General features: G+C 43.2%; 1 protein-coding gene across 1 annotated transcript in view; it reads right to left on the reverse strand.

Annotated features, from left to right (window-relative positions):
• Positions 1-10,973: 10,973 nt before the first annotated feature.
• LOC141117528 (CD48 antigen-like) overlaps positions 10,974-23,195 on the reverse strand; it is a 53,680-nt gene continuing 41,458 nt past the window's right edge. Inside the window, exons 5-6 of the mRNA XM_073610428.1 lie at positions 12,934-13,053; positions 10,974-11,738 (exon numbers count right to left, since the gene is read on the reverse strand). Of these exons, the coding sequence (XP_073466529.1) occupies positions 12,977-13,053 (77 nt within the window). The 3' untranslated portion in view covers positions 10,974-11,738; positions 12,934-12,976. The remainder of the gene's footprint in view (positions 11,739-12,933; positions 13,054-23,195) is intronic.

Raw genomic sequence — 23,195 nt, forward strand, 5'->3', positions numbered from 1 at the left:
CTGGCTGAAACCAGAGTTAGGCCTAACCATGTGCTAGCTGAGTCTGAAGAATTGTGCTGGAGGGAGAAGGAGAGATAGTCTGCAGCAAGTGTTGTGCAGAAGCAGAATATCTGAATTGTCCCATACCATACAAGAATCATTTTTTGGGCATCCCATTAATTCCTTTACCCCATCCAAGTTCTAATCCCTCAATAAAATGCAAAAAAAAAGCTAATGGACTTGTTCATTGTCTTGGAGTGTCTAGAAGTGAATGCCAGACTGGGCAGGGTGACGGGTGGGTCACATCACTCAGCAGCCCGTAAAGGGGGTAACGCTACCTAATTAAGAAGAGGGATTTTTCAACCTCCATGTATGCACAGTGTGTGATCTGTCTTCAGCTAAGGATACCGTTCTGCATGCCCTTAACTGCTATCTTACTCACTATTCATCTCATCTTGTTACATAAAGGGAATAGAATTGGCACCATTATTGCTCAATTATAACAACGCAAGCACAAGCCTGCTAGAAGAAAGGAGTTATGCATATAGGAAAAATGTTATGAATATATGTGCACCCAATGCGTAAACCCCACAAAAAAGCTGCAAAAATTGCAACAATACCAGAAACACATACTCGCACATATACATGTCTATGCATATGCGCACGTAACCAACCCAACATGTGTCTGTACAGTACTGCATGCATGGGTTGGATAAACAGTATTTTGAGGAGGGATGGACTAAGTATCACCCAATTCGTAATCATGCTAACTGAACAACAAGATATCGGATGCGTGTCACTCTAAACAGACCTATATTACTGAGCCTACCAGATGCTTAAGAGGTTTGTCAATGCACATCTGGGTCAACATGCCAAAGAAGTCTAGAGGTTTCATGTCTGCATATCACCGGGCAACAGGGATTTGATGAGCATTATCATAAAAGTGTATTTAATGCTACAATAAAACCTGAATGCTCTCATGTGCAGATATTGGTATTTACTACTGTTGTGGGGAGCCCGAAGTGCAATTGGTATTGCAATTGGAGACCCCCAGGGGCCAAAGATTTTAGGAAGAGATCCAGTATGTCTCTCTCTTACATAGCTTTTGGAATGTTCTGCCATTATCTAGGTCTCCACTCAGTCTCAATTCCGAATACCCTCAAACCAGACAGGTCCCTACCATGGTGTTGCTTGAAATGTCGAGGGACAGAATACTTATCTTTTTCTTTCTCTTTATCCTGCTTATTCGTGATGCTACATTTGTGTTCTCCAATTCTCACTCTGAGTGGGCGTATCGTGTGCCTCACATAAAGGAGGCCACATGGGCAAATGAGACCATATAAAAGGTCTCACAATTAATAAAATTGTTTAATTTTGAACATGCGGCCATTGGTTCCCATCAACTCCTTCTTTCTGTGCCACATATATAAACAGGTCCTGCAGTTTTTCACCCCACATCTGTAACTTCCTCTTTGGTCAAATAATGAAGACCAAGGGCCAGTATTACCCGTGTAGTTGTTTCTTTATAGCTTCTGAGATCTCTGGGTTTTCAATTACGTTGTAGAACGCGTCGTATCTCTCTTACACTCAGACTATCGGTAGACCGCTGTCCTGTCTCTCTGGGGAGCGATTGCCAGTGGCCGACAAGCATTGCATCCGTCAGTCCCGCCGATTGTCTCCCCCCTGGCCAATCAGTGCACGCACGCACCCCGCTGTTTATTGCACAAAATTACGTACAGGTACATTGTTTATGTATATGTACTGTGGCCGGTCGGCAAGTGGTTAAATTGACTTACAGTTGCAATTGACGGCACCCGGTTATTTAAAAACAATAAAGAAAGAAATGAAAAAAATATATTGTGGGTCCTCCCCAAGATCCATACCAGACCCTTCTCTGAGCACGCAGCCTGGCAGGCCAAGAAAGGGGGGGGGGCGAGTGAGCACCCCCCCCCTCAACCATACCAGGCCAAATGCCCTCAACATGGGGACAAGGTTCCCACCATGTGGATGGGGACAAGGGTCTCTTCCCCACAGCCCTGGGTTGTGGTTATAGGGGTCTACCGTTTGACAGTTCTTATATAGGTAAGGGGCGGAGCCACCTTGCAACATCACCTGGTGGCCCTGCCCCCTTGTCACATCACCAACCGTTGCATGCCTACCTATACCTGTATGAGAACTGTCAAACGGCGGAGCCTGCAGTAGGCGGTCAGTCTTCATGAACGGTGGAGCGTTTTTTTTTGTTTTTTTTCTTTTTTCGGGTCCAGCGGTGACGGCGGGTATCGGATCTACATCGGGGGGACATTGTTTTTTTAATTTTTTTTAATAAAGGAATCGTCAAAAACGTGTCTACTGCTGTTTTTTATTTTTGACACTTGTTTTTGGTTAATGGGTAGGGAGACGATGTACCCCCATACTCATTCACATGGGGGGAGGGGTGGGATCCTGGGGCCCCCTGTTGAGGGTCATATGGCCTGGTCTGGTTTGGAGGGGGGCGCTCGCTCACCCCCCCATTTTCCTGGCTTGCCAGGCTGCATGCCCGGATAAGGATCTATTATGGATTGGGGGCCCCATGTCGTCTTTTTTTTTTCACTCTTATTGCCGGCAATGTGTTTTTTTTTTTTTTTTATTCAGCCCATTGACAGCTGATGACTCATCGGTTAAGGACACCAAGGCTGGCTTTCCAGCCCTGCTCCTTAACAACAGCTATTCATTGCACCCTGATTGAGCAAAGCCTTGCCCAATCAGGGCTTAGAATGCACTGTGCAGCGCGCAGTGCCTTGCAGGGCATTCGGCAGGGAGAACACCCACTGAACACCCTGCCCAAATGGCATTGTTTGGGTCAAACTTTTGCTCGGCATGAACTGCCAGTTCTCCTGAAACTCTTAACGGCTACTTTAAACATATCTTGCAGCTGCCAGCTTGGTGCTGAAACGTACATTCCTGTACTCAGCTTCCGCTCCTTTCCTGCTCTGTTGGGTGAAGTGATCTCCTGAGTTACATAAGCCATATAGTTTCAGCAGAGGGAGGCAGCAACACATCAATGACCCCCACTGATGCCCATGCCCCCACCCTAATCTCACGAAGTACCAGTTGGCCTTTATTTTCTTCCCACTAATCTGCAATTCTAGGTATGTTTACTCCCCCTGACCATCAACCCTGGCCATTTTTTGCCACCACTGAAGGCAGCATTTTTTCTGCGCTTGACCATCAATGCCGGGCATTTCTTTCTCCTGTTGACCAGAGACACTGGCCATGTTTCCTCTTGTTGACCAGCAATATAAAGGTCACTACAACATATACTGCTGACTTCTGAACCCTATACATTGCATTGTATATAAAAAAAGTGCTTAGCACTGTACATTACATCTGATTAAGCCATACCCGCTTTTTAACCCAGCATGCTCTGTGTGTCACATATTTTCTCCTTTACAGGTTGACCCTCATTTTCAACTTCTAATGTTAGGAGGTATTCAAACTGACAACATGGCTGCACACAGGGGCAAAGGCTGAGAAGTGCATTATGGGTTGGGGCCAGGGATCCGTCTTGAACCAACTCTGAATAGCAAATCCAAACCACATTTGTAATCCACTTTGAAAGGCTCAAGGGCCAATAGTTTAAAAAGTACTGAAGCCACTGGACCATCTTACAGCCATTCAAGTAGTGTTTTTATAAATTAGAGTTCAGCAATTTGAGATATATAGATGATGATTGAATGTACATACAGCTGGGGCAGCATGCTCTGACTCAGAATCAGACACTGAAATAATCTTGTGGTCACATCAGAAACCCTTCCTGTATGTAGGGGATCCCTGGAAGGTTTCGCTCATCCTAAGTCGCATGCTGTTTGTCGGTGCACTTTTATGTTGTGCCTCCTCTACTAATTGCTTGTGAGTTGTTTCCTTTATTATTTGGATTTAATAAATGTTTTAAAAGATAATGCACAAGGCTGGAGCGCCCCTGTTTCTCTTTTCTTCTGTATGTAGGGGATCAGGACGCTTCACCCATAGACCATATGTGGCACCAGGGCTTTTTTTCAGCTGGAACTTGGTGGAACTCAGTTGGACTACCTCTGGCTCAGGCCCTCTGCTCCCTGCTCACGACTATCACTTGTAAACAAAGAAGTCTGGCTTCTGTGTTTGCCAGTGATAGCTTGTATCCAACAGATCTGCAGAGTGCAGGATGGGATCAAGGGAGATGCAAGTGCCCGGGGTTCATTGTGGATGCTGACACTCCCACTAGATGGAGTGACCCAGGGATATTACGGACAAAGAGAGATAGTGGAACAGGGTACACCAAAAGAAGAATATTGTACTATAAAAAATCTATACATTTTTTATTGGTACAAAATTAACAACAGTAGTATATGTATTCAAAAACAGTAGCAGAGCTGGAGTGAGAGGGTGTAGAGGCTGTCAGGCCCACGGGGAGCTCCCCAGTCTGGGGGGGGGTGACCCTGGGCTGGGGTGCATCCAGGAGGAGTGAAGAGATCCCAGAATCAGAGGCACATGAGAGAGCGGGAGCAGAGGACAGCAGGAGAGAACACTTTAGGAGTCTCCAGGAGGACTACTGGTTGTAGCCAGGAGGGCTGGTGAGTGAGCACAGTCGAGAGGACTTGGGAGGCATGCCTGAAAGAACTAGGAGATTGCAGTTTGAGAGATGGTTGCAGATCCAGTGGAGAGAGGACTGTGGAAAAGGGCAGTGGAAAGGGGTCTTTGTAGCCAGGCTGGCTGGCAGGGCCTGAAAAGAGCTATCTGGGAGTGGTAGCTGAGCAGAGAACAGCTAGCACCTGAACTTTTCTACACCACAGAGGCCCGAGGTCCCTGCCCACAAAAGGCCATTCAGTGAGGCCTGGCTGAAGCAGCGTCAGGCCTACCCATGCAGTGCTACCTGGTCCGGAGGAGTTATAGTCTGCAGCAAGTAAAGTGCTGGAGGGGGAACAGTGTGCAGCAAGCGAAGTGCTGGAGTGAAGATTGAGGTGTATATACAGGGAGCGTACATAGTAGTCCCAATTGGATCTACAATTCACAATTGATTTTTCTGCAATCCGAAATTGATTGATCTGCAGTTCACAATTTATTGTTCTGAAATCCACAATTGATTGATCTACAATTCACAATTGTTTGTTCTGAAATCCTGGGCATCCCATAATTTCCTAATACCCATCCAAGTTTAATTCCCTCAATAAAACAAAATAAAACAAGCTATGGACTGGTCTGTGTTACTGAGTGACTGTAAGATGGACTTCGGGCTGGGCAGGATGACGGGTGAACCACAACTTTCAGCAACCTTCAAGGGGGCATGGCTACCCATATATGGCAAACACAAGGCCTGCAGGCAGCCAAGCCATGTCATGTGGCCCTCGCAGTTTTTCAGCCAGCTCCTTCTCTTAACCTCTGCTTCCCATTCCTGCTGTCACTGTAAACAAAGAAGCCTTCTGTGTTTACAATGACAGCTTTGCTCTCGGCAGCTCCCAGATCTATTCTTACAGATCCCCACAGCACAGGCACTTATGGCGCAGACAAAGCTCCTGAATCTGACAGAACAATCAGGCGAGGCAGAGCCAAATACACTGCCACTTGAGCTGCCTACACAGGGAGGTTCTACAGCTGGGCCAGGTAGGAGAGAGAGAGAGGGAGATGAGGGCTGTGGAGGTATGGTGGAGGGAGATGTGTACAGAGGTCAGAGCCCAGAAGGATGGGTGAAAATGAGACAATGCACACTGTATACAGTGTACCCCTGAACTCTGCACTCCATATACAGCACAACTCTGAACTTTGCACTCTGTATACAGTGCATACTTGAACTCCACACTCTGTATACAGCTCACGCCTGAACTCCGCACTCTGTATATAGCTCACGCCTAAACTCTGCACTCTGTATACAGCTCACGCCGGAAATTCGCACTCTGTACGCAGCACACCCCTAATCCCTGCACTCTGTACATAGCATATTATTACCAGCCCTTTAAGGGCAATCATACTGCTGATGTGGCCCATAATGAAAATTTAGTGGCAGTAATGAGCTCAATGCGAGCTCAATGACATAGAGCAGGAGCAGCTGACTCCTCTTCTGTAGTATAAATATAGAGAAAGGCAGGGCAGCCACTTGGCACCCCACCACACACAGTAAAAGAATGCGCAAGGGGAAATTGAACCCCCCACCTCATCCAGCTCCTGCTGGCAATTTGTTTTTGTTTTTTTTGCAGGCTAGCTGAAAAGTGAGCTGAGAAGATGTTCTGTTTGTTTTACTGTGCAATGTCCTTCTATATGCTCCTTACTTGAAAAGCTAGTTATAAATTGGGGGGTCGCCATTCTTGTATAGCTTTGCTTGCTAGATTTGGCATGGGGATACATAGGACTCCTTCAGCTGCCATTGTGCTCTTGCTGGGCCTCCTATGTATCCCTGTGCCTTTAAGGAAGAATGGGCTTCCTCCATGCATACCTGCTCTTAATTTATCCACTGCTATATATGATCCAACTTGAAGACTCTAAAACTGAGTTAGAAGCGCACTTTACAGAGTGGCCTTGACGAGGCAATGCGGCTTCCACATATACAATATATTTTTAAAAGTATTGGGACACCTGCCTTTACACACACATGAATTTTAATGGCACCCCAGTCTTAGTCCGTAGGATTCAATATTGAGTTGGCCCACCCTTTGCAGCTATAACAGCTTCAACTCTTCTGGAAAGGCTGTCCACAAAGTTTAGGGGACTGTCTGTGGGACTGTATGACCATTCTTCCAGAAGCGTATTTGTGAGGTAAGGCACTGATGTGGATGAGAAGGCCTGGCTCGCAATCTCCACTATATTTAATTCCAAAGGTGTTCTATTGGATTGAGGTCAGGACTCTGTGCAGGCCAGTCAAGTTCCTCCACCCCAAACTCAATCATCCACGTCTTTATGGACCTTGCTTTGTACATGGTTCAATAATTGTAGGAAATCTTCTCTAATCAAGAGAAAGGGCACCGTAAGCTGGATGGAAGGTGGTGTTCTTCAGAAGCAGTCAGAGTGATAAAACCTTTTTGTCCGGTAAGAGACAATGAGACCTGCCATGTGAACAAGAACTGGACCCTCCCTTTTCTGAGGGAAACGTGGGTTGAAGACCATGTTTCCCCTGGGATTCCTGCTAGCACCAACCAATGACTGGCAACAATAAAAATATGTCTAAGCCTGTGCCTGGTCCACCAAACACTGAGAAGTTCAAGTAAAGTTCCTTTGTCCAGTGTCTATAACAGTGTTAAAAACAATGTTAAAAAGCCAGGTGAAGTAGGTGACAGCCATGGAAAATAGATGTTGGACTGGGAATTACACTGTAAGAAAGCCACAGCCTGATGGCTATACTGGTAGAGAATAGGATACCAAAGAATGACTGACTACAATGGGAAGCAGCCATACTGTATCTGAAGGGCTACATAGAGAGGAATGATTACCTCCTAGGATTTGGGGCTGTGAAGAAGTATGGACTGAACTCCCGTGAGAGGGAAAATGGGGTCTCCCAAGTTGTTAAGTAAAACAAGAGGAGAATGCCAGTGTGATACTGCAGAGTATGGGGTGAGTCTCCAACTACTCTATTTCTGAAATACTGAGAGATAGTTCAGACCCACTGGCCAAGAGAGAACATAATTGTGTGAAGAGAAATTGATTAGTTGCATAATATACACAATGTGCCCTTCATGTTCAAAATCCTTTTTGGACGCAGAGGTATGTTACCACATGCTAGTTCTGCTGTGCTTTAACATGCATTGCGTGCCACTGTCATTGAATGTGGTATAAGACCCCATAGGCTAAGCCTAAAGCCTCGTACAGACGATCAGACTTTCCAATGGGAAATGTTGGATGTCAGGCTGTTGGCGGACAATCCGACCGTGTGTACGCTCCATCGGACAATTGTTGTCGGACGTTCCGCCAACAAATGTTGGCTAGCAGGTTTTCAAATTTTCCACCAACAAATGTGTGTTGTCGGATTTTCCGATCGTGTGTACACAAGTTCGTCGGACAAAAGTCCAAAGTACAAAGACGCATGCTCGGAAGCAGAAGCGGTCGGTCTTGTAAACTAGCGTTTGTAATGGAGAATTAACATTCGGGACGTGGCAAATTATGAAATCTCCAAATGTAGCGCACATTCTCTTCTTCTTTAATGGGATAATAATGAAGCTGCTTTGCTGGTGATACTGATGGAGTTATTGCAAACTAATTATCAAAGGCTTTTTTTTTCTAGTGATATCAAGAATAATATAATTGTTTTTTTGTTTTTTTTTATTTGTGCAAGTTACCACAACACCATTATCCCGTAGTTTTTAAGAACAAAGATACAACTATGTTGGTGTCCCTTGTCAATTTTACATTGTATTTTTTTAAATGTAACTGCCTACTCCCAAACTGTCATTTGAAGTAAAACACAGAGCCAAGTATTATTCTCCACAATTTTAATATTGAGCATTAAAAAAAAAAAATGGACATGCTTTCTGCCAATAGAACTTAACCAAAAAGTGCGTTCTATGCATCCAAAAATATTGAAAATATACCAAATCAAATCATTATTCAACCAAAAAAATAATATCAAAGCAATTACTTCAAGGCCAATAATAAATTCAAAAGGTGAGCCTTGCGTTGACTGAAAGAATAGGGTAATTTAGATAACTACTTTTTACCCACTTTGGTGAGCAGAAAAACATTTCATAATGGACAACACCATGGGCTCCATTCACAAAAGGGAATCACTGCCAGTGTTGTGGGAAAGAGGCCCTTGTCACCATCAACATGGGCACTCCCATGTTGAGGGCATGTGGCCTGGTATGGTTCAGGAGGAGGTGGGGGGGCTGCTCTCTCATTCCCCACCCTTTCCTGATCTGCCGAGCTGCATGCTCAGATAAGGGTCTGGTTTGGATTGGGGGGGGGGGGGGGGGGATGGGGGGCCACAACATTTAAAAAAAAAATTGCCATGGGTGTTCTACTCAAAATCCATAGCAGACCCGAAGGGACCCGAAGGAAGTCCACGCTCTTTTTTTTTTTATTTTTCAGTGCCAGCAATTCTATTTTTTGAGAGATTAATGCCAGGTTTACATACAGTGCATTGAAAAAGTAGTCATACCCCTTGAAATTTTCCACATTTTGTCATGTTACAACCAAAAACGTAATTTTTTTTTTAATTGGGATTTTATGTGATAGACCAACACAAAGTGGCACATAATTGTGAAGTGGAAGGAAAATGATAAATGGTTTTCAAAAATGTTTACAAATAAATATGTGAAAAGCGTGGCGTGCATTTGTATTCAGCCCCCGTTTAATACTTTGTAGAACCCCCTTCCTCTGCAATTACAGCTGCAAGTCTTTTTGGGGATGTCTCTACCAACTTTGCACATCTAGAGAGGGACATTTTTGCCCATTCTTTGCAAAATAGCTCAAGCTCTGTCAGATTAGATGGAGAGCGTCTGTGAACAGCAATTTTCAAATCTTGCAACAGATTTTCTGGACTTTGACTGAGCAATTCTAACACATGAATATGCTTTGATCTAAACCATTCCATTGTAGCTCTGGCTGTATGTTTAGGGTCGTTGTCCTGCTGGAAGGTGAACCTCTGCCCCAGTCTCAAGTCTTTTGCAGAATCTTACAGGATTTCTTCTAAGATTGACCTATATTTGGCTCCATACATTTTAACATCAACTCTGACCAGCTTTCCTGTTCCTGCTGAAAAAATGCATCCCCACAACATGATGCTGCCGCCACCATGTTGTGTTCAGGGTAATGTGCAGTGTTAGTTTTTCGTCACACATACTTTTTGTTTTTAGGCCAAAAAGTTAATTTTGGTTTCCTTTGACCAGAGCACATTCTTCCACATGTTTGCTATGTCCCCCACATGGCTTCTCACAAACTGCAAACGGGACTTCTTATGGCTTTCTTTCAACAATGGCTTTCTTCTTGTCACTCTTCCATTAAGGCCAGATTTGAGGCGTGCACGACTAATAGTTGTTCTGTGGACAGATTCTCCCACCTGAGCTGTGGATTTCTGCAGCTCCTCCAGAGTTACCATGGGCCTCTTGGCTGTTTCTCTGATTAATGCTCTCCTTGTCCAGCCTGTCAGTTTAGGTGGAGGGCCTTGTTTTGGTAGGTTTGCAGTTGTGCCATACTCTTTCTATTTTCGGATGATGGATTGAACAGTGCCCCGTGAGATTCTCAAAGCTTGAGATATTTTTTTTATAACCTAACCCTGCTTTAAACTTCTCCACAACTGTATCCCTGACTTGTCAGGTGTGTTCCTTGGCCTTTATAATGCTGTTTGTTCACTAAGGTTCTCTAACAAACCTCTGAGGCTTTATACTGAGATTAAATTACACACAGGTGGGCTCTATTTACTAATTATGTAACTTCTGAAGGCAATTGGTTGCACTAGATTTTAGTTAGGGATATCAGAGTAAAAGGGGCTGAATACAAATGCATGCCACACTTTTCAGATATTTATTCGTAAAAATTTTGAAAACCATTGATCATTTTCCTTCCACTTCACAATTATGTGCCACTTGTGTTGGTCTATCATATAAAATCCCAATAAAATACATTAAAGTTTTTGGTTGTAACATGACAAAATGTGGAAAATTTCAAGGGGTATGAATACTTTTTCAAAACACTGTATGTGCGAATTGGATGCGGGGTTTCTCCACATCCAATTCGCATGACATACAAGTGTGCCCAGCTTGCAATGCAGCCTGTTCACACAGGTCATGGGTGGCCGTGGTCCGCATTCCAAAAGAGTCCTGTGCGTCTTTGTGTCCGGTTCCCAATGTAGATATTTGCCAGCACACCAAGGATCAGCACAAAGTGGCATCCAAATAGGTAGTTTATTGCATGATCACAACACAAGAAAGGTGCAACGTTTCGGAGTCACGCAGGACCCCTTCGTCAGGCATGTGATCACATGCGTGATGAAGGGGTCCTGTGTGACTCTGAAACGTTGCACCTTTCTTGTGTTGTGATCATGCAATAAACTACCCGTTTGGACGCCACCTTGTGCTGATCCTTGGTGTGCTGGCAAACATCTACGTTGTGACTTGAACCAGTATCCAGCTGGTTGTTGCTGCAGCACCCAAACCTTGAGAGCTTATACCAGGAACGTGTGCGATGGGAATATGAAGTATGTTTTGTGTCCGGTTCAGGTGCCAATTCAGGCAAAAATTCAGACCCGAATCGCACCTCAACCGTTGAACAGGGACGCACCGGACCCCATGCTGGAAACCGTGGCCGCACGTATGTGATCCCGGCCTGACATAGAAGTACAGATGAAAAATTGCAACATACAATCGTATGAACATTTCAACAATCTCAAAGATTTATTTGGGGAACCTGGAATACATGCCATGGGGAATTTATGCTGTTTTGAGAACAAATGTAGATCCTACTTAGTGTTAGAATATTCCTCAGATTTTATTTTAATCACATGACTGCTTCTCAATTCAGGACTTCCAGAGTGTTTGTGTGCCAGCATCCAGCCCAAAACCCCAAAAATAAATTGATGGCCTTGTCGCAGTGCAAAGAGGAAAAATGTATTGTTGTGACTTAGAAGAGACTTGGTAGGGTCTGCTGAGGAACACATTTAGGTATTAATGAGTGCTAGTGGGTTGCAGCTATACAATGGATAATGGGTCACATTTCTTTCTTCTTGGTCGTTTAAGTAATTTTCTGTGAATATTTCCTGTATTTCTGTTTCTGGAAAAATGTCTGAACTTTCTTCAACACGTCAACCATGAATGAAAGCTTCTTTCCTATGAAAGAAATCAGATTTTTAGTGATTGCTGTTCTTAAAGTGTAAATAAATCCCCCTATTGTTTTCAGCCACGGAAGCTGCCATCTTTGCCTCTGTTCAATCTACAACTGCCATGATGCTGCACATGTGATCAGTTATGACATCAGCCATTGGATGGTTTGACAGTTTGGTTGAGAGCACAACCAATGGGAGTGTTACATTTCCGGCACGTGCCGGAAATGAAACTTTTTTGAAACTGGAAATGGATGGGTTTACTTCTGCTTTAAATGTACAAGAACGAGTTGTTGAACAAGGTAACACATAGATGTAACTGTAGCTGGTAATGGTGAGATACCTCTCCCATCTATCTCTGGTCTCCAAGTCTTACAGCCTATATCTAGCCGAAACCTTTTTTTTTGGATATAGTAAGAAAGGGATAAAACCTATTTCTGGTTTATATTTGCCGTGTGTGTCCTCCTCCAGGAAATTTGTCAGGACCGTAAGTGATGGGGATATCTCTCCAATGGAGACAGACTACTACAACAAGATACTTTTCCAGTAAAAATGGAATAAGTATCGTTGTTAGGCATAGGCAATTAAAGTGGATGTAAACCCTCTCCTATACCCAGTGAAGTGAACAGCCTCAGATGATACACAGAGATGAAACAAATCTCCCTACATAAGTTTTACCTGTATTTCTGCTGTCTTCAGCTTGCTATATTCCTTAGAATTCTTACAGGGTGTTGGAATTTTTACTTCCTCATTCTGCAGTAGAAGTGTAGTCTTGGCTTACACTGTGTGGCAGCTGATTGGAGGAAAGGCACACACCCCCACTCCACACAGGCAGAAGAATGAAGATACTTTCAGAGCTGTGCTGTGACAAGACAAGCTCTATGCTAATCTATTTATAGCACCCACCCACTCTGTTGAAAAGATGTTTCTGTTTTAAATACTGTTTTATCACTGAGGGGATTTTTCCTCACTTCCGATCAATTCAATATGAACACAAGCAAAACAGGGTCACAGAAAGTAATCACATCCTTATTCTAGTACTTGCTGTCTGTGTTTCTCCTCACTTGCTGTTCTGTCTAATATCAAATAGTCTTAAACTTCCTTCACCTTCTAGTTCATCTAAAGCCCATAAAACAAACAGGAAGTGTGAATAAATATTTCTAATGGGGACACAGACAACAACAGTTGATGGAAGTTCTTACCCATCCAAGTGGATCTCCAGTAGAAAACTTTTTTTCTTAAGCTTCAGTTAGAGTGGAGAATTTGTAAACCACTTTTCGATTTGCATAAGAAAGATTTCCACTTCCTAAGTGAACGACAACCTTTAAAAAAAGTGAGAGAAAGATTCCTAATTGGACCAAAGCAGCTATAACCACCATCATTTTGTACAAAATTTAAGATTCCCAACAGAGGACCCTCTGGTCCGAGGGGAGGGAGAGGGGTTTACCATTGGAACCAACCTTGGGCACGCCAGCCGGGAGGTCCATCGGCATAGTGGTACCACCAAGAAGCCCCAGAATGGCAACAGTGGGAAGCCCCACATTTGCAACAGAATGGGACACAAAGAGACGCCCCAGGAGGATGTAGAGGAGGGCGAAAGAACGAAAAGAAAGAGAGATCATTAGGCCAGGGTATTTTTAATTTAAGCGATTAAATATTCACTACTAACGAATTGAAGGTTTTAGAACTCGGATTAAAATATGCAAGGGTTTTGATTGTTTTAATGCCTTTATTGACACCGAGAGGTTTGTCAGAAAGCTTAATATCAAGAAACATTTTATAGAGAAACCACCAATACCAACTGATATTGGGCTGTCGAGTGTTTTTTCCCATAGTGGTTTGAAAATCCGTTCAACATTTAAACCCCCAAAAATCTTCATATCATTTCTTAGAGGTTTTTAAATCCATGGTAGGACAGGATATTAGACCAATAAAAATGAAAGTAGGACGTAGAAAAGGCAACATCCAAAATAAAGACCTCTTGAGCCCCTATAGAGAAAGAGAGCCGCCTTGACTGATGGGGGCATGGCCAGGTGCTGGGCAATGTGGGTGAATGGTTGCCAAGGATTGGTCGAACTACGGGGGATTGGCTGGGCCTGAGCTCAGAAAAAGTATTGCCCCAGGGAATTCTGGGACTTTTAGAAGAATGTGGCTGGAAGAGCTACCAACTGACGTGCAGGTAGCGGTTTCTTGACCTTGCCAGCATTAAAGTTGCTGTAATGGGCTTTGCCCTTGATGGAAAATTGGAAGTAGGCTGTCTGTCCAGCACTTATGGTAAGGACAGGCCCCCTTTTGGAATTGTGTGCTCACAGTACAATTGTGACTGGCACTGGTTTAAAAGTGTTCACATGTTATGCGTTGGAATTTAAATAAAGCTGTGGCCTTGCCCTTTCCAACCTAATGGTTGTAAGTGTGTTTTTTGAATGGGGTGAGGGGCAAGGGTGGGGGTGGGGTTTATCCCCTTATGTTACAGTTGATTCATACCTAGGCCCATTGCGCCTCAGCAGTCATGAAGGCCTCTTGAGCCCCTATAGGGAAAGAGAGCCTTGACTGATGGGGGCATGGCCAGGTGCTGGGCAATGTGGGTGAATGGTCGCCAAAGATTGGTCAAACTTTGGGGGTTGGGCTGGGCCTGAGCTCAGAAATTGCCCCAGGGAATTCTGGGACTTTTAGAAGAACATGGCTGGAAGAGCTGTCCACCCTCCCGCCCCTTTTTTCCTTTGGTATGTCACAGCTTGCTGCATCTTCTTGACCTTGCCCGCATTAAAGTTGCTGTAATGGGCTATGCCCTTCATGGAAAATTTGAAATGGGTTGTCTGTCCAGCATTTATGGTAAGGATAGGCCCCATTTTGGAATTGCGTGCTCACAGTACAACTATGACTGGCACTGGTTTAAAAGTGTTCACATGTTATGTGTAGGAATTTAAATAAAGCTGTGGCCTTGCCCTTTCCAACCTAATGGTTGTAAGCGTGTTTTTGGAATGGGGTGAGGGGCAAGGGTGGGGTTTATCCCCTTATGTTACAGTTGATTCGTACCTAGGCCCATTGTGCCTCAGTCAAGGCCTAGAGGCTTTGGAAAAAAAAAAAAATATAGTTATTTGTATGGCCGATAAGGTGGTTTGTATTGTGATTTTAAAGAAAGAAAATTGTAATTTAGAATTAAATTGACTAGTGGGAGACACACAGACTTATAAGAAATTAGGTGGTAACCCGATTGGGAAACTAAGGGTCATGTTAACCAAAATTCACTAAAAAAGAAGCGAGATATCTAGTCCCTGATGCCCACAGACTGCCGGTTATATATCAGCTCCCAAAAATACACAAAAACAATCAATGTCCTCCTGGGAGACCAATACTTAGTGGTATAGATTCAATTTTTTCCAGAATAAGGGAATATTTGGATTGTTTTTTACAACCCATTGTTTAAAAATGCCCCTCCTACCTAGTTTTCTAGCCAGTTTAACCCTTTCATGACTAAGCCTATTTTTGAAATTTGGTGTTTACAAGTTAAAATCCGTATTTTTTGCTAGAAAATTACTTAGAGTTCCCAAACATTATATATATTTTTTTAGCAGAGAATCTAGAGAATAAAATGGTGATTGTTGCAATATTTTTTATCACACGGTATTTGTGCAGCAGTGTTTTAAACGCAAATTTTTGGAAAAGGGACACTTTCATAAATTTTAAAAAATCCAAACAGTAAAGTTACCCCAATTTTTTTGTATAATGTGAAAGATGATATTACGTCGAGTAAATAGATACCAAACATGTCACCCTTTATAATTGCACGCACTCGTGGAATGGTGACAAACTACGGTACCTATGAATTTCCATAGGCGACGCTTTAAATTTTTTTTACGGTTACCAGGTTTGAGTTACAGAGGAGGTCTAGAGCTAGAATTATTGCTCTCGCTCTGACGATCGCGGCGATACCTCACATGTGTGATTTGAACACCGTTTACATATGCGGGCGCGACTTCCGTATGCGTTTTCTTCGCTGCGCAAGCTCGCGGGGTCAGGGGCACTTTAAAAAAATTTTTTTTTTTTTAATTTATTTTTTTACTTTATAAATTGTGTTTAAAAAAATATATATTTTTTTTACTTTTATTGCTGTCACACGGAATGTAAACATCCCTTATGACAGTAATAGGTGGTGACAGGTACTCTTTATGGAGGGATCGGGGGTCTAAAAGACCTCCGATCCCTCCTCTGCACTTCAAAGTATTCAGATCGCTGAAAACGGCGATTCTGAATACTGTGTATTTTTTAAAATTCGGTGCCATTGGCAGCCGAGTAAACGGGAAGTGACGTCATGACATCGCTTCCGCGTTTACAATGAGAAGGCTGGAACGAAGCCGCCCACAGCTTCATTCCAGCCCGCCCCCAGCCGCCGAAGGCAGTCGATTGGACACCGGGCCTCCCGAGTACGCATATCTGCGTTAAATAATGTATATGGGCACTTGTGATTTATACCAACTCAGTTTCCTTGATTTAGTGCTTACAAAACATGAGGGGAGTATTATCACCAAGACTTTCTTCAAAGAGACAGACCGGAATGGGTACATCCCTACAGCCAGCTGTCATCATCCTCAATGGCTGGGGGCTATTCCCAAGGGGCAAATAATGCGCATTCGGCGTAATTGTGCCAACTTAGAGGATTATACTTAGCAGTGTTAACTTGTGGTAAATAGTTTTAGAGAAAAGGGTTATCATGACAATGTATTATTACCCATCCAGGCACAAGTTAGTAACAGGGATCGGCAACATTTGCTGGTGGACAAACCCAGAAGGACGAATAAACATATGGATAATGCAGCTTTTATAAAAGCATTATAAAACAATGGGACATATTATTAAGTACTGGCCGATCCTGTTGAGAGATAAAACGCCGGGGAGCATCCAACATTTATCTATCGCAAGGCCCCGAGCCTGAGAAATACAATTTCTCCTAATATCTTTAATCCACCAAAGAAGTTACGTACCTTCTTAGACACCACTGGCTTTTATTATTGTAAAAGATGTAAGGCTTGTAGGACAACTAAAACTCGTAATAGATAAATAGAAACCGTTAAATCTCATAGTACTGGGAAAGAATACAAAATTGCCAAATTTATCTCCTGCGATTCTACCTTTGTGACATATCTTAATTCCTGCCCGTGTGGGCTCCAATATGTGGGGCGCACCACAAGATAACTAGTGGTTAGAATTAATGAACATTTAAATAATATAAAAAAGGGGTTTCCAAAACACAGTCTGTCAACTCATTTCAGAACCCACCACAGTAGGGACCCTAGTTTGGCTTCCTTTTGCGGTATTGATGGGGTTGAGCCACATTGGAGAGGAGGGAATATGAAACAAAAGATCTCCAAGAACGGAACCAAATGGATTTATAAATTAAATACTCTTAACCCTTTAGATATTAATGTGGATATTGATTTGAACTGTTTTATCTCAAATTATTAAATTGTGCTGGTGTTCCAATCCTCTTCTAACCCATGAATTTTTTTGATTTTTTTAATGGATTTTTTATTAATTTAATATTATTAAAATATTGATTAAATGTAATGTTTTTTATCTAATAGTTATTGTATTATGAATTTATTAATATTTATTATTATTTTTAAGTGTAGCATTTTATCCACAAGATGGCAGATATGGTTGTTAGCCATATATTTATGGCAAGGTTATATCCACAACATCCATTAGAGGGAGTTTCTCACCCACAATATAAGATGCCATCTATATAATATATAATTTTTCCTGGTGCCTCCATGGCAGCATACCTGTGACAAGCTCCGCCTTGGCTCCTCCCTCAGGACCAGTGAATATTATAAAAGAAAAGGATTAGTGCACTCCCAGCATTCTCCTTTTTTTCCTCATACCTCATGGTCAGTGAATGGTGGTCGAATGTCCCTCACCTCTGCAGTCGGCAGCTTCCAGCTGGGTTCAAGCCTCTCCCAGGTTCAGTCCCTATTCTTGGGCAGCTAAATGCGCTGATAAGATAGGGAGCCCCTTCTGTGGGTCTTTTGGGACAGCAGTTGTCTCTTAACTAAGAGCTCCTATCTGCATTTATATACTGGCATTTGCTCAAGCCTGCAGCAGAGAAAGCAGCTATATCTATTTCTCACTTAGCCTTAGCCTTCCATTTCTCCCTCCTGTCATCCATTCTCTCTCGCTTTCCTTTCTTTGCGTTCCTCTCTCTCTTTGTCGCTTTCTTCCTCCTCCACCACCTTCCCCTCCTTGTGATATTGTACTTTAATTCCCGGTTACTATAGTGGGCAGCACGCACCTCAGACGGGCCGCATAGGTCCTAGTGCCGCCAGCCGAGCATACGCGGTCTGGCCTGAGGTCATCGTGGACATCTTGAATAGGGGCAAATTTAAATTTTTTGCCCATGTTTTTCAAAATCATTTTTTAGAGGGTTTTATCTTCCACAAGATGTCTCTCCCCTCTCCATTTTTTATTACTGGGGGCTTTCAGCATGGCAGCCTGTTGTCATCTGAGGAGGTTGCCTATGCAGGGAGCCCGGTTTTTTGCCAACGGTAAATGTAATTTCTTTCTTTTTCCTTACTCAGGAATATCATTTCCTTGCTCCAGCTGAAATACCAGTCGCTAACGCCTTTATCTTTCTCTAGCTGCTTTTTCTGTTTGTCGCCTAAAATAAGCAGTACGCCACCCGAACAAGACCCTCTCTAACAATTAACTGCTTGCCGACCACCGGCTGTTATATGATGGCCAGGTGGCGCGGCTCTCGTTGCGGGAACGATTGCCCGTCAACACAGCAGGACCGTGGATCTGTGTGTGTAAACACACAGATCCACGCCCTGTCAGAGGAGAGGAGATGGTGTGTTCCCAGTACAGAGGAACACAGATCGGTCTCCTTCCCTTGTGAGTCCCCTCCCCCTACAGTTAGAATCACTCCCTAGGAAACATAATTAACCTTGATCACCCCCTAGTGTTAACCCCTTCCCTGCCAGTCACATTTATACAGTAATCAATGCATTTTTATAGCACGGATCGCTGTATAAATGTGAATGGTCCCAAAAATGTGTCAAAAGTGACCGATATGTCCGCCGCAATATCGCAGTCAAAATAAAAATCGCAGATCGCCGCCATTACTAGTAAAATAAAAATAATAAAAAATGCTATAAATCTATCCCCTATTTTGTAGACGCTATAACTTTTGCGCAAACCAATCAATATATGCTTATTAAGATTTTTTTTACCAAAAATATGTAGAAGAATACATATCGGCCTAAACTGATAAAAAATCTGTTTTAAAAGAAAAAAAAATTGAATATTTATTATAGCAAAAAGTAAAAAATATTGTGTTTTTTCAAACTTGTCACTCTTCTTTTGTTTATAGCGCAAAAAATAAAAATCGCAGAGGTGATCAAATACCACCAAAAGAAAGCTCTATTTGTGGGGAAAAAAATTAGAACAATTTCATTTGGGTAAAGTGTTGCATGACCGCGCAATTTTCATTCAAATTGTGACAGCGCTGAAAGCTGAAAAATAGCTTGGGCAGGAAGGAGGTGAAAGTGCACTGTATTGAGGTGGTTAAGGTAGGGACCGTCGTCCAGGTGAGTAAAAAAAAAAAAAAAAAAAAAAAAAAAAGCACTTATACTGGTATGTTTATGTATTTCAGCCTTGTAGGCCAGAAGAAGTCCAAGTGGACATCAAGGCGACAAAAACAAACCTATGAAGGCCCCAACCAGATCAGTATACCATGCAACCGGCAAGAGTTCATCCGTGAAAAGACATAGTTCTTTACATTCACCAACTCTCAAATCCCTAAATGCAGAGCATGCGGGGTCCTCCCATTACCAGCCAAATGGTCTGCAAAAGCTGTTTTAGAGTCTATGCAGCAGACAGAGACTCAGAGGGTTAACAGGTAAGCTGTCCTACTCAAAGATGGGCAGGGGATACATAGCAGAACGAGCAACAGCAGTTCCATTGCAGCAATTAGCTCAATCTCCTCCAGAGAAGTTAACTCTTCCTGGCCCATCCTCAAGAGAATTCTCTCACCACGAAGCAAGTATTCCTCCTAGACATCTGGATGATGGGGGCCATCTGAGGATACCTCAGAAGAGCTCGGCCCTCGGACTTCAACTTTTTCCTAGTCCAGACCATGTCCAGCATGTAAAGCCAGCTATTGGCTGGGAGAAAGCCAACACTACATCTGTGTAGTCAAAAGATGTTTTTTCCATTTCTAAAGAAGTAGGTTTCCTTCTTTGGGCTCGGTTTCCACTAGTGCGACTTGTCACGTAACTTGGGACTGCAAAGTCGCATGACAAGTTGTACCCCATGATTTCCAATGAGTACCATTTATCTGCGATTTCAAGTCCCAGTGACTTCAGAGTAGTCCCTGCACTGCTTTGGTCCCACTTTGATGCGACTTGAGGTCCATAGACCTCAAGAACACACAGGCATTGTTTCAAGTTGCATCAAAATCATAGCAAAATCGTGCGACTTTCTGGTCGCAATAGTGGAAACATAAGCTTACTCTGATGGATGATATCAGAGACATTGTTGAAGAGGAAAGGAAAAAAAATAGTTTTTTCCTCTCAATTGCCTTGGAAACAAGACTATGCAATGCCAGACGGTCCACCGGAGGTAGACGCGGCAGTGGTTCGTATAACAAAGAATTTCATCTCACCAATCGATAATTCAGCCTCAATTGAGGATCCTTTAGACAGATGAATAGACCCCAACTTAAAGGAGCTTACCAAATGGCGGGTAAACGTCTGGAAGTCAGCAATTTCCTTATCTGTATCCAAAGCCCTGTGGGCATGGACCAAAAACATGTAAACAGTGATTCATCAAAATGTTCCTAGGGAAAATATAGTTAAGGTTTGGACGAATTATGGCTCTCAGCAGACTTCACTGGTGAGACCGCGATGCATACAATTTGTTACTTCGCAAGATAAATGTCACTACTTGTGATAGCCATATGAGTATTGTGGTCAGAACTATGGGCAAATGACACTGTGTCAAAACAAAATTAGTATAAATACCCTTTTTTTTTAATCACTCTTTGCAGAAAGATTACAGAAAGCCATTTCCTGTATCACAGGAGGAAAGTCAGACTTGATTCCCCAGAACTGCAGAATTAGATGTACCCGGGGATTCAGGAATGCTTACTTGCACGCACCCATGCTACAACTGTTACAGAAGTATCTGAGATTTTCGGTCGACTGGGCCCATCTACAATTCCAGAGTCTTCCTTTCAGGCCCTGCACTTCCCTCAGGGCCCTCAAGAGGGCTCGGATCACTATCCAAGCTTCTTTATGAGAATTGGGTCTCAGTTCTTGTCACTAACCAGACGATATTCTCCTTTTATTAAAAGATACAGCCCAGCAAGTGGAACACAGGTGGATGCTGTAGCCTACACTATCAAGATACAGTTAGATGGTAAATCATCAAACCAGTCATCTTTTCTCCAGTTTAGGCGCCTTATTCAACACCGCAAAAGGGACGGTGTCCCTGCCATCTCAGAAAGCGTGGGTGATCATTCAGAAAGTAAGGAGAGTCAGGACATGGCCCTACATAACAGCCTCAAGCTAACTCAAATTAATATGGATTTTTGTCTTTTTGTATCCAGATGGTTCCATGAACACATGGATACCTCAGGGACCTTTTAAATAGAATTCCTGAAGCAATGGAGCAAACTGTCTATCCCAGTCCATATATCAAACAAGTCTGATGCACAGGGGTCTGCACTAGTGGACAAAGAGGGAGATGCCTGTAAAGCCACATCCATTAAGGCATGTCTTCTGGACCACAGTTACCACAGATGCCAATGCAATAGGCTAGGAGGCACATTGCAACAAGATGGTTCAAGAGAGATGGGCGTTCGATGCGGCAGACATCATCGCAAATATCCTGAAAACTAGGCGGCTTATCTCGCATCAACGGCATTTGCTCTCTCAGAGCAAGGACAAATCTGCTCTGATTCGGATAGACAATAGAGCTGCAATATCATGCATACATCACCAAGGCGGAACCAACAACAGTCCCTTACTAAGGAAGTGGAACCCATCTTCATTTGGCCAGAGGGGAATCTGAAGGACCTAAGAGTAGTCTATCTTCCAGCCCACTTAAACACAGATGCCGATCACCTATCCCAAGGATTCCTGGATCCCAACAAATGGTGCGTACAACCGAAGTTATTCAGTTGGATTGTGGGCCAGTGGACCTTTCCTGAACTGCATCCTTTTGCTACAGTAAGCAATACCAAGCTGCAGAGGTTTATTTCACATCTACCTCACTCTTGGGCAGAAACAATAGATGCCCTGTCAAGTAATTTTAGACCTCCTATAGCCTCCTATCTCAAATTCTCTCGAGACTTGCAATATCAACAATAAACGGTGATAACAGTCCTGCCATATTTGCAGGGAGACCCATGATTCCCTAGGGCAATATTTCTTATGCCACGTACACACGATCGGACATTCCGACAACAGAATCCTGGATTTATTGCCGACGGATGTTGGCTCAAACTTGTCTTGCGGTCACACAAATGTTATCAGAAATTCCGAACGTCAAGAACGCGGTGACGTACAACACGTACGACAAGCCGAGAAAAATGAAGTTCAATAGCCAGTGCAGGTCTTCTGCTTGATTCCGAGCATGCGTGCGTCCGAATTGTGTACACACGATCGGAATTTCCGACAACAGATTTTGTTGTCAGAAAATTTGAGAACCAGCTCTCAAATTTTTGTTGTCGGAAATTACGATGGAGCCTACACACGGTCGGAATTTCCGACAACAAGCTCACATCGAACATTTGTTGTCGGAAATTCCGATCGTGTGTACGTGGCATTAGTGTCCAGCCTCCGGTAAATATTCCTCCGATACCCTTTCTTCTGGCTCGACCCATCAGAATCCTCACAGTTTGAACCTTCACATTAGAATGTTCAAACAGAGGCTTTAATCATTAGCCTATTCCTCCACAGTTGTTTAAACTCTGCTCAAAGCACAGGAGCCTTCAATGAACAATGGGTGTGACAAGGTTTGGAATAAGTTTAAATCTTTTGCGAATGGCAAAACTTCAATCCTGATGTACACTCTTCCTCCCAGCTCCTTGACTTCCTGCAAGCAGATCATGATTTAGGATTAGGATTGAGCAATTTAAAGGTACAGCTGGTGGCAATCTCTGCTGTGACAGCAAGAGATAGGTCGAAGATCCTTTAATAATCAAATTCTTCAAGACAGTCAAGAAGATAAGCCCACCCATTAAAACAAATCTTTCCCACTTGGGATCTCTCTATCACTCTGGAGCCCTTATCCAAACAGCCTTTTGCCCCATCTGATTCAGCATCCTTGTGGAATCTCATTCGGAAACTATTTTTCTTTGTGGCAATGGCATCGGGCTGGGGAGTATCAGAACTTCAGGCTCTGGGATCAGAAGACAATAATATTATTTTTTTGTACCCGGATAGAGTGGATCTTAGAACGGTAC

This window comes from Aquarana catesbeiana, linkage group LG13 (genome assembly GCF_042186555.1).
Source record: "Aquarana catesbeiana isolate 2022-GZ linkage group LG13, ASM4218655v1, whole genome shotgun sequence".
Lineage (NCBI taxonomy): Eukaryota > Metazoa > Chordata > Amphibia > Anura > Ranidae > Aquarana > Aquarana catesbeiana.